Source organism: Pteropus alecto, unplaced genomic scaffold (assembly GCF_000325575.1).
Source record: "Pteropus alecto unplaced genomic scaffold, ASM32557v1 scaffold129, whole genome shotgun sequence".
Classification (NCBI taxonomy): Eukaryota; Metazoa; Chordata; class Mammalia; order Chiroptera; family Pteropodidae; genus Pteropus; species Pteropus alecto.
This window is the reverse complement of record NW_006442597.1, coordinates 1,154,180-1,165,492: the sequence shown is the minus strand read 5'-3', so window position 1 is coordinate 1,165,492 and position 11,313 is coordinate 1,154,180. Positions and strand designations below refer to the sequence as shown.

General features: G+C 55.6%; 1 protein-coding gene across 1 annotated transcript; it reads left to right on the top strand.

Annotated features, from left to right (window-relative positions):
- The first annotated feature begins 6 nt into the window (after positions 1-6).
- NINJ1 (ninjurin 1) lies at positions 7-10,539 on the top strand. The gene is made up of 4 exons (XM_006922810.3): positions 7-128; positions 7,980-8,205; positions 8,989-9,150; positions 10,040-10,539. Exons 1-3 carry the CDS (start codon positions 54-56, stop codon positions 9,141-9,143), a joined length of 456 nt encoding a protein of 151 aa, XP_006922872.1. The 5' UTR covers positions 7-53; the 3' UTR covers positions 9,144-9,150; positions 10,040-10,539.
- Positions 10,540-11,313: the final 774 nt, after the last annotated feature.

Genomic DNA, 11,313 nt, shown 5'->3' with positions numbered 1-11,313 from the left:
GGAGGTGTGGGCGGCCCTCAGGTCCGGAGCAAGGCGGCCCCAGCGGCCGTACCATGGACTCGGGTCTCGAGGAGTACGAACTTAACGGCGACCCGCGCCCGGGCTCTCCTGGCTCCCCGGACGCCTCGGTAAGCTCCTTTCCCCCGCACCGCTGTGCGACCTTGGCGGGCGCCCGCCCACTTTAAACTCCGCGCCCGAGGCACCTCTGGTTGCCAAGCCAGCTGTGCGCTGCGTTCGTCTTGCGGAGTGGCGGGGGTCGCCGCGCCCTGAGCGCCCCGAGCCTCACCCACGCCGTCGGGGGTCCGAGCAGTGACCCCTGGGCTTCTCCTACCCGAGTAGGTGAGCGGGGTGGGCTGGCAGACTGCCTTCTGGGCCAGGCCAGTTGGTGCCCACGCCTCCCCGCGACCTGGCCTTCCCCGCTTCCGCACCACCCTCTAACTTCCAGCCGCTGCATCTCTGGTTCGCTGTGCTCTGGGTGGGCGGGGAGGATCCCAGCCTCCGGGTCCCAAGCCAGCAGCTGGTAGACAGTTACGTCACCCACGTTGTCCACGGAGACCGCACGGGTCTGGTGCGTTCCCTGATGGGAAACTTGGGGCCACTGTGTCCTCTCTCCTCTCTTCCCCCGCAGCACCCGCGCGCCTTCCCTCCCCCCACCTCCACCCGTGGCCTCTTCAAAGTCTGCCCTGCTGACCTGAGAGGAAAGTGGGCACAGGGCAGAAACTGGAGGTTGTCCTGCCTACATTTTAGAGCTGGTGCCCTCTTGCCCTTAGGTCCCTTTCTGCTGCTGGGCAGGGCCCAAGCGGTGGTCTTTGCCACTTCCGGGGCCTAGCACTTCACCAGCGCCTATTTGTGAAGGAATCCGGGGCACATCCCTCAAGAATTGATTGACTTTGGACATTCCCTCAAGAATTGATTGACTTTGGACATTCTTTCGGTTTCTGACCCCTCTGGGGATGGGGGCAGGGCCAGCAACCTCTCAATGGTGTGAGCCTGACTGGGACAAAGACACTGACAATGCTCAGTTGTGGGTGACCAGTCTTGGAGATGCTCAGGCCATATTGAGGTTGCGGGGGAGGGGGGGGGGCGGGCGAGGGGGGAAGGTCCCAGATGGCCTAGACAGCCCTTACATGTGCCCCTGGCCCCACAAGATAATCTTCTCCATTTTTCTTCATGGCAAGCCTTTCTGGGGACCCAGCTGCCTTGCTGGCCCTTCAGTAAATCCTCACAGCCCTGGGGTGGCACAGGATGTTTGTCCCAGGTTAGAGATGAGGAAACTGAAGACTGAAAGGAACCCACATTTGGCCCTGCCATGGCATATGAGCACTTTGGAGCAGCGGGCTGTGTGTGTGTGCTTGGGGATGCTGGTATACCTCACTGGGCCTTCTGTCCATGGTCTGAAAAGAGAACAAATGACCCTGCCTGCCTTCGAGGAAGTAGGGAGAGCATGTCAGGTAACAAAATGGGATGGATCCCGGTCACCTCTCAGCCTTGGCTGGGCCCTTCACTCCAAACTTGCTCTGCAAGCCTCATCTCTAGAGCACTGCACTGGCTCTGGGACCAGAGTTGGGGCAGGCAAGTGGCACTACACCCTGTAAACAGAGCAGAGGAGCCCCTGGGCAAAGTGCTGAACTCCCAGGGGCTGGCGTGGTGGCAGTGGGAGTGTGACATTGGCACTGGGCCTTGGACAGCTGGAGTGGAGTGGGGGCACGTCCCCCGACAATGTGGGAAAGGACATCCCAAGCAGGGGGACCAGTGTGAGAAAGTTCCAGAGGCTGGGCCACTGAGTATATTGGGGCTGGGGAGGAGGTGTATTGGGAGGCCAGGCTTTGCTGGGAGCCCATATGAGAATGAACACATTCGTCTGGCTGTCTCCAGTCACAGGCAGGGAGGCTTCAGGAGGAGTAGCCAGTCTCAAGTCTACTCCGCTCATCTCTCCTGGGCCCAGGTCCACCCTCCCCTTCCCATCCTCAGGACCTGCCTTGTTGTGTTCTTGGGCATATCACTCTGTGCCTTAGTTTCTCATATGTGAAATGGAGTGGTAGCAGTGCATCCCTCAGAGGTCGTCCTGAGGACTAAATGAGCTAATGTGTGAAGTACCACAGCTGGCCAGGCACACTGTGTCATCAACATCCCCACCTGCCACATGAGAGCCTCTCCCAGTATTAATGCCTGGGCAAGTACCTTCCCCAGGTGGGACTCTTGGACATGCATGGTCCTCTCCCTGCGCCTCTCCTGGCTTTTCTGTGGCCTTCTCTCCTGGTGGCCCTGCCAGAATCTGAGCCTCAGGAACCTGCATGAGGGTGAGAAGAAATGCTTGCTGGGCAGAGGGGTAAACCTTGGGGTCTTCAGACACATCACCTCTAGATCAGGAACTCTGGGTGGCAGGGTGGGTGGTCTAGGTCACTGCTGTGTCCCCAGTGTGCTCCCGGCTGTGAGAGGACAAATGAGAAGCCTGGCCTTGCCATACAACCTTGGGCAAGTGCAGATCTGCTCCAGCCTCTGTTTCTGCTTCTGTGAAGAGGGGTGGGTTGGCTTACCATCCCAGGTGGCTGGGCCTAGGGAGAAGTCACACCTGTAACCTGTGGGCAAATGGGCCTCGCTGGGCCAGGGCAATGGGGAGCTCCACAGATGCCCCACTTTGTGTGCCCAAGCCCCCACAGCCCTCATATGTGCCCAAAGGCCCCTCTACCCAGGGCCCCCACAGGAGTGAGTCAGTATCTTTGTTGTCAACTTTCTTTTGGCTGCCAGTAGGAGGAATGGTAAACATCCATTTTAATGTGAAAGTGGCCCACAGCCATGTCATGCTGGAGGTTGCTTGGCTTGGGGACAGTTGCATTGGACCCTGCAGCAGATGCTGGCATCTTGGCCAGCTAACAACATAGCAGGGAGGTGGTAGGACAAGGCTCCTGGAGCCACATCTGGGCCATGCACAGCCTCAGCTTCTGGAGGAACTTTGCTCTTCTCATTTCTGCTTTCCTGGCAAATCCTGAGGCTGACAAGGTCCTGGCCAAGTTCTAAAAGATGACTCTGATGTAGCCGCAGGGTCACTGACAGCCAGTGCAGAGCCCACTGGAAGTGGGTGTGCCCAGCTCATGACCCAGCTACAACAGGATCCCTGCTCCTGCCCCCACCAAACTTCCTGCATGGAGCTAAAGACCTCTTGGCTGGCTGGGTAGGGACAATTTGGGGATAGTGTGGGCCTGTGTGGCTCAGACAAGACTTTCACCCAGCCTGTGCATTGGGCACAATGTTAGCTCACACACTGGAGGTTTAGACGAGGGACACCCAGGCCCTGCCAGAGCCAGCTTGGTTCTCAGGTCCCACCCCAGAGGGGTAGACACCAGAGCCCACATATCACTGGTACTGACCGAACCCGAGAGGGGTGGTTCCTACACAGGAGGGGCTGCAGTGGGCTAGCAGCTGGAGCTGGACACCCAGTGCTGCTCAGCTCATAAGATCCTATTTCTCAGGCTTGTCCTTTTTCCTCCTTGTCACAGGTTTGTTTATGGAGTTGGCTAACTGGCAAAGTTTATTTGGGAGGTAGTCTTTCAAAGACATGATAGCTAGGCAGTGAGGAGAACCATCCAAACTGCCTCAAAAGGCTGACCAGCCACCAATCCTCTGAGTCCTGCATTTAGTCCCCTGTCTGCCTGGTTTACAGTTGTGATAAACTGAGGCCTAGGGTGGTCATCCCTTGGGTCTGTCATGCAGCAGGATACAGGGGTGATAGATCGGTGGTGCCAGTGGCAGCCCTAGCCAGGTCCTAGCAGGCTAGCCAGTGAACCTCATAGACCTTTTGAGATCCTTGGTTTCTCACTCTGCAGATGTGAAAATGGGCTCTGGGAGAATAGGCAGGAATTCCCATGTGAGTTTCTTATTCCATACTGTACTCAGGATCTGGGGTCAGGCAGGATTGGAGGGAGTCAGTAACTGAACCCCTCAGTCCCTGCAGGGGCTTAGTGGGTGGGCCTTGGCCCTGTTCTGTCCTGTCCTATCCACCCGGGGGAGCAGGAAGTGTGCAGGCAGGAGGCTGGGAGTGAGCTAGACAATGCAGGCCCAGCCGGTGCCTCAAGCAGCCCTTCATCTCCTCCCATCCAAGCCTGGGATGGACCAGAGTGTCCTTTATGCTGCAACCAGACCGGGGCACCCAGGGTTCCTCAGACCTGGATTAAAATCCTGAGTCAAATCAAATCCTAACTCCCCTCTCCACTGAGCTGAAGACACTCAGCAGTATAGCCTGGGCCAAGTGCCCTGGGTCCTTGCAAGCTGCCTGTGAACAGCTGCCATGAGACCCACTGTCCACAGAAGGTGGACGGCCATGCATACATAGAGTCAGCTCCCTCCCCACAAGACTCCTTTCTGGCTTTTTGGAGAAAAACTCCAGCAGCCCTGAGGTCACCCTGCTCCTGGGACCATAGCTGAGGTTCTGGGAAGTCCCCTTGGGCCCAAGAATACATTAACCAGGGTGTTTGTTTTCTGTACCACCCTGGTCATGGCAGAGATCTCAGTGGGAGATTCTCAGAGTGATTCCTGGCAGCAGGGTGGCCAGGTGACGGGTCCAGACCTATAGGATCCCAGACCTGCAAGAGGTGGCTTCCAAGGCAGCAGCCTCCTTGGGACTGTTCTGTGAGTGGTCACCTCCAAGCCCAGAGCTCCCCACACAGTTCAGAGCCTCCCCTCTTCCCCAGCCCCAGGAGGCCTGGGGTGTCAAGGTCAGGCATGAGGGAAATGTATCAGCCCTGGGCCCCTTCCTAGGGTGGATAAGAGGCCATGCCGGGCAGCCTTAGGTTTTGGAGCAGACAGGCTGTTTGAATGCTGATCTGCCCCTCCCTCGTGGTGGCCCTGGCAGGCCCCTGAGCCTGTCTCTCACTCTGTAAAATGAGAAAATCACACTTTCTCTCAGGGTTAGGGAGGGCACTCTGTGGGTGGTATAGCTCCCAGAGTACAGATGGAGAGACCGAGGCCAGCAGAGGGAGAGCATGTTGTCAAGACCTCACAGCCAGTCTATGGTATCTAGGATTGACCAGGGCCCCCAGCCTGTGCTCCCCTTATTGCTGTACAGGTTAAACAGGAAGCAGATGGCCATGTGTGCGGGAAGCGCCCTGCACCAGGAGGGGTATGTAGGTTGGGGCTCTGAGGCATTGGCCAGACCCCTAGAATGCCCAGGATCCCTGCTCTGTGGCCTCATTGCACACGTTGGAGACCAAGGCCCAGAGCGGGCTGGCTGTCCTGAGGTCACACAGCTGGAGCCTGTGCAGGGGGCCTCTGAGGGCTCAGCCCCAAAAAGGTAGCCTCTGATCCTAACACACTCCATGGGGAAGGAACCACAGTGTCAGCCGCCAAGGCTTCTAAGCCCCAAGGCCTGGTTTCAAATCTCAGTGCAGCCCTCACTTGCCTTTGGCTTTGGACAAGGGGCTTCAGTTTACCCACACTAAGTGGGTATGAGGCCGGGGGGCTCCCTAGGGCAGAGCACCCTAGCTGAAAAGTGAATAAGATGGTGGGCTGCACCTAGAGCACCCAGGAGAGAGGACAATGGGGACACAGGCTCCCTGTGTTGGGGGCACCGCCACTGACCATGTCATTCTGTATTTGAATGTGCATATGGCTGCATGGCTATGAAATATTTAAATGGTTCAGGAGACCTCAGACTATAAAGGAATTCTTTCTCCTGCCCAGAGGCTACCACAGTTAGCCTGGGTGCGTACATATCTCTTCATGTGTTTATTTATGCAGCCGTACATGTATACTTGTTGTAAATGTATGTATATGTGTGCATGTCTATGTATACTAGTACATATATATGTGTGTCTACCTGTGTGTACATCTGTTACATGCGTGTATAAGCTGATGTTTATATTTTTAGGCACATAAGTGTATATATGTTTATGTGTGTTTATACATGTGTATATATGTTGCTTACACATGTGTATATGCTCATGTGTGTATATATTTGTTTATGCGTGTGTACATGTGTGTATGTATGTAGATGTGTGTATAAGCTCATGTGTGTGCGTATATGGCTCAGAAGGTGGAAGCCCCTTGTAAGGTCTGTACCTGGCTTTTTCTCTGGGGTTGGAGACTGGGGTGAGCATTGGGCTAGCTTCAAGTGAAGGCACTTTGGCACTTTTGGTTTATGAAACATAGGAGCACACCCCCACTGCAGGCCAGTGCCTCCCAGATGCCCATCCCTGGAGGAGCACACGGGTGATAGAGTGTGGAGCTAGGGGACATCCTCATGTGGTGGGGGGCACAGGCCCTTAAGCAGTGAGTGGCCTGTGCCCAAACCCTGAGGAAGAGTAGCCATGTCCTGGGGGTACAGGGGCCTGAGGGACAGCCCACCCAGCTGTGAGTGTGGCTAGAGACCTGGCCTCGAAAGGCAAAAGGGAAACCTTAAATGGAGAGTTACAGGGGAGACCTAGTGGGGCTTGGCTGTGTGTAGAACATCTCAGAGAGCAGGGCTGGGGCCTGGGTCTGTGGAGGAGGCCGTCCCTATGTGCCCTTGGGCCTAGAATTTTAAACTAAGCAGATTTGCTACTTCAGAGCCACTCACTTGAGGAAGGTAGGGCAGGCAGCAGAGCCACCTGTGTTCTGCGTGTCCATCCTCCCTTCCTCCTGGGCATGTTATTCTAGGCTAAATTTAAACTTAAAGACATACCATTAAAATGAGGCCTGCCTTTCTGTAGGTCTGTACTTTCCACAGTGAAATTTGCAGCTACAGGAAGTGAAGGCAGATTGTCTGCCATGTCTCCTCTCCTGGTGTTCGTGTCCCCTCCCAGCACCTGCCTCCCAGACCTGCATCTTTCATGAGTCTAGAAACAGGATCTCCTGGGTGGCCCCAGGAGGCCAGCCTGCTGACCAGTCCCCTAGGAGGCTGCAGTCCCAGGCTAGTGGCTCAGAGGTTCTTGTGGACAAAGGCCCAGGACCCAAGGGCGCAGATTTGTCCTTGGGGTCTGGGGAGGGGTCCAACCAGGGGTAGTTTGAGGTCATCTTGACATGGACTGAACAAAGACAGCATGAGGGGCACCCAGGAGTGGCAGGGACCTGCACTGAGGCCAGGGTGTTCTCAAGCAGAGGTGACGGAGAAGGTTTCAGAACTCTTACTCCTGTTTTACCAATATGAACATGAAGACAGAATGAGTGCAGGAGCTCCACTGCGTGGCATGTCATCACCAGTATAGCACTGTAAGTGTGGCCTCAGTGAAGTATTCTTATCACAAATCATAGTAAATAAAGGGGGCAGGAGATGTTTGGAGGTGACGGATATGTGATGGCCTGGAGGGTGGTAGTGTCATGCAAGAATATTTATCTCTAAACTCTTCAGGTTGATTACATTAAATGTGTATAGCTTTTTGTATGTCAATCATATCTCAATAAAGTGGTTTAAATGTTTTTAAATAAACATTAAAGAAGCTAAGCTTGACTTTGGCATAGAATGTTGAAGCATCTATTAAGCGCCTGCTACGTGTCCTCTGCAGCTGGAAGGTGGCCTGAGCAAGATCAGTGGTCCAGAGAGGGCTTGTTTCACAACTGGGCAAGTAGCAGGGATCCGGGATCTAGCTCCCATTCCCACACGTCACTTCTGTCTTGGGACTAACCGCCCGCCCAGACCCAGAGGAGAAGGGAGGCCTGGCACCGAGGGCAGGGGCATCCAGGGAAGGCTGCTAGATGCCACTATGGCAGGCAGGCACTGGTGGCAGTTTCCAGTCTGAAACCAGAATGTGTGCTGAGGTTGTGTTTGTGTTTCCTTTCTTTTCCAGGACTTGATTCCTAAGGAGGGTCTTAGTGGGGCTGCATAGCCTTTTCTAGAACTCTTGTTCTGTTAATAAACACTTCCCTCTTGAGCCCTCACCTGGGCCCTATACGTGCAAGCCAATAAACCCCACTTCTCTGCCAGTTCCTGAGAGGAGACTTGGGTGGGATCCCAGGGTAGCCCCTGCCTGCTTCCTATGGGAGACCCGCTGACTGTCCCCTCCCTGCAGCCATCCCGCTGGGGCAGGAACCGGCCCATCAACGTAAACCATTACGCCAACAAGAAGAGCGCAGCAGAGAGCATGCTGGACATTGCGCTGCTGATGGCCAACGCCTCTCAACTGAAGGCTGTCATTGAGCAGGGCCCCAGCTTTGGCTTCTTTGTCCCCCTTGTGGTCCTCATCTCCATTTCCCTCGTTCTGCAGATCGGCGTGGGTGTGCTGCTCATCTTCCTGGGTATGTACCTGGGCAGGTGGTGAGAGAGTCCTAGGGCAGCCCCACCCCATGGCGGGCTGGTTCACCTTGCACACCTCCTGGGTTGGAGCATTCATCATCTGATACCCTCTGAGCTGGCCCTCACAGAGCTGCACAGGGACCCTGGCCCTCATTTGGCCATGAAGTCCAGGATGTGGCCCTCGGAGAGACCCCTATGGCTCTGTTCTTCTACCCACCCAAGGAAGATGCAGGAAAATGTCATAAACATATAAGAGTTGACATGTATTGGGTTCCTACCATATACCCTTTAGTCCTTATGGTGGTCTACAGGGACTAGCTGGTGGTCCTGGCCCCTCAGGACCTCTGCGCCCTAAGAGAGGGTCCGGGCTTAGAGCAGCAAGGGCTTCAGGGTTGTCTCTACCTTTTCCTGGCTGTGTAACCTCAGGTTGGTTACTTTGCCTCCTGGACTCAGTTTCCTTGCCTCTTCCTGGCTAGGGCCTTGGGTATGTGCGAAGTTTGCTAATTACCACAGGGCACCCAGAAAGGTGCTTGCCTATGTATGCTCAGCATTTTGTGCCTTAAAATCGAACGTAGGCATTAGGCTGGCTCCTCTCACTCCATGACCAAAGGTGCCAGGCCCCTCCGAGCTTCCTTCCAGCTCTCCGGGCCAGCTCTATTGTCAGCAGTATATTAACGCAGACATGTCTCTCTGGGAGAAAGAAGTGGGCCCTGCGGGGTTGCTCGGCTCCAGTGCTGGGCCTAGTGCAGGCAGCCTGGGCAGTGTCCATGCCCTCTTGTCCACAGTCAGGTATGACCTCAACAACCCAGCCAAGCACGCCAAGCTGGACTTCCTCAACAACCTGGCCACCGGCCTAGTCTTCATCATCGTCGTGGTCAACATCTTCATCACTGCCTTTGGTGTCCAGAAGCCCGTGGTAGACATGGCACCCCAGCAGTAGGGCTCAGGTGAGTCAGGAGGGCTAGCCTGGGCTTCCCACTGGCCCACAAGCAGGCCTAAGGGCTCAGGGCCTTTCACTTGGAGCCCCATGACCTTGTGTCTGCCCCTGCCTCGGCCTTATAGGGTGAGCATCCGTGGCCTCACATCCATACACCACATTTAGCCCCCATCCTTGCTCAGAGAGGCCAAGCACCTGCTAAGGTTGCCCTGCTAGGGGGCCGGAGCTGAGGCCAGGAGACCCTCATAACACAACAAAGCAGCCTCGACAAGCCTGGGGGGCTCAGACAGGTACCCTAAAGTGTCATGAGGGCAGATGCAGAAGGTCAGCAGAATTCAACATTCTCCTGAGCTTATGACAGTGACCAGAGCATGGGGCATAAGTGTCTTGCGTCTGGGACCCTGCAAGGGCTGCACACCGTGGGCCATGTCACCTTGGGCCCAGGGGTCACTCCTCAGGCCTGCCCCAGAGGAAGCGTGGGCACCACTAACAGACTGGGGATGCCCCACGGCAGAGTGGGACCCCACAGAACCCTTTGGATGCCAGCTCGTTCTCTCATTCATGGCACAATGACCAGACTATTTATTAATCACCCTGTGTATGTTCCAAACACAACTCTGACTCTCCCCAAGAATCAGCTCTGTGGCACGAGTTCCCCACCAGCCCCTGCTCTTCAGTGTCCTCTGTCAGAGTATGCTGGGGCCAGGTTTTTAAATTCTGACAGTGACCCAGGAGGGGAAACTGAGGCTCACACGGGTCAGAATTGGGCTTTTCTAGAGTTGGAGCAGCCCTGATGCTCGTAGACTGGTCACCAGACACACCACTGAAGCAGGGTCACCAGGATGAGACCTGGGCCCCTCCAGCCTGGGTAACCCTCACGCCTCTCCTCTCCTTTGCAGACACCTCAGATTATGCCCAGCTGCAGCCACCCAGACCCCAGAAGCCGCCTCACCCTGGGGGCCCACCTCCCTGTATGGGGTACTCCCCGAAACTGCGAGTCCAAGACTGGGCAGAGGCCACTTGGGCCACCCCAGGGCCTCCTCCATTCTCAGCTGCTCCTTCTCCTGGAGCAAGTGTCAGCAAGACCCAGAAAGGTCATACCCAGCATGGACACACGGCAGGCCCAGAGATGGGCAGCAAGGGGTCAGGGCCAGCCTCAGTCTCAGGGCATTTCCAGAGGGATGAGGAAATGCCCCTCAGCCAACGCATTCTCTGAGGGACCTGTGGCTTCTGCACCTCCTGAACCAAGAGACTGGACTGCCAGCTCCTTCCTTCCACCACAGCTGTGGGCCTTGCACATGTGCTCCACTAGTAGTGACTGGACATGGGGCTGGGGCCTAAGCCCCCACTTTTCTAAGCACAAGTGACCAATAAAACTGATGCTCTTCCTGTGTGGCTACCATCACTGTCCTCCCTCTCCTGGGCCTGGGCCTTATACTATGCCCCAGAGCCCCAGCCTGTGCTGGCCTCTCCTCCCACTCAGGGCAGTCATGGGGACATAGTTCAAACCACAGGTCCCTTCACTAGAACTGCAAGCTTGGGCAGCTCCTTGGCACCTGACATCTTGGGTCAGGTATTCAGGCAGACACCAAGGTCTTAGGGCACCAATGCCCTAGTGTCTTTATTTTTTACTTCAGAGTATATAAGAATGGTTCAAAAAGCTCCTGGTAGCCTAGACTCAGATGACCTCGTGGCAGGGAGTCCCACTACAGGTGATCATTTGCTCTATTAGGAGCCTACCCACAGGTTTTCCCCTGCCCCCAATCTGGCTGGGGCTCCAGTGAGTGACACACATGCTGCGCTGACTGCCAGAACCTTGAGTGTGAACCTCCCAGAAATGGGTTCACGGACATGACCACACAGAATAACCAGCTCAGAAAACCAGCCTTGACACAACACTACCCTCTATACAGCAGACCCATCCATGTGTCACCAGGCTTTCCATTAGCTCATTTATAGCAGAACAGAGTAAACTCCAAGATCCCTCCCTCTGTGTTGGTTTTGGGGCTCCCAGGTGTTCCCTCAGATCCAGTTCAGGTGGGGCATTTTTTTAAGGTGATTGGCCCAGGGTGCCCACATCAGGGCTGCGGGGGCCGGGAGTGGGGAGCAGCTGGTTCCCCATGTCAACTTTGGGGGCATTTGGCATCAGAGACCAAGACTGGACCCTCCTTTG

Bases quoted from the DNA above. Each gene is read 5' to 3' on its own strand.
- NINJ1 (XM_006922810.3), top strand. From the start codon at position 54: ATGGACTCGGGTCTCGAGGAGTACGAACTTAACGGCGACCCGCGCCCG. The intron at 129-7,979 runs GTAAGCTCCTTT...CCCTCCCTGCAG, and splicing joins CTGGCTCCCCGGACGCCTCG to CCATCCCGCTGGGGCAGGAA. The intron at 8,206-8,988 runs GTATGTACCTGG...TCTTGTCCACAG, and splicing joins TGTGCTGCTCATCTTCCTGG to TCAGGTATGACCTCAACAAC.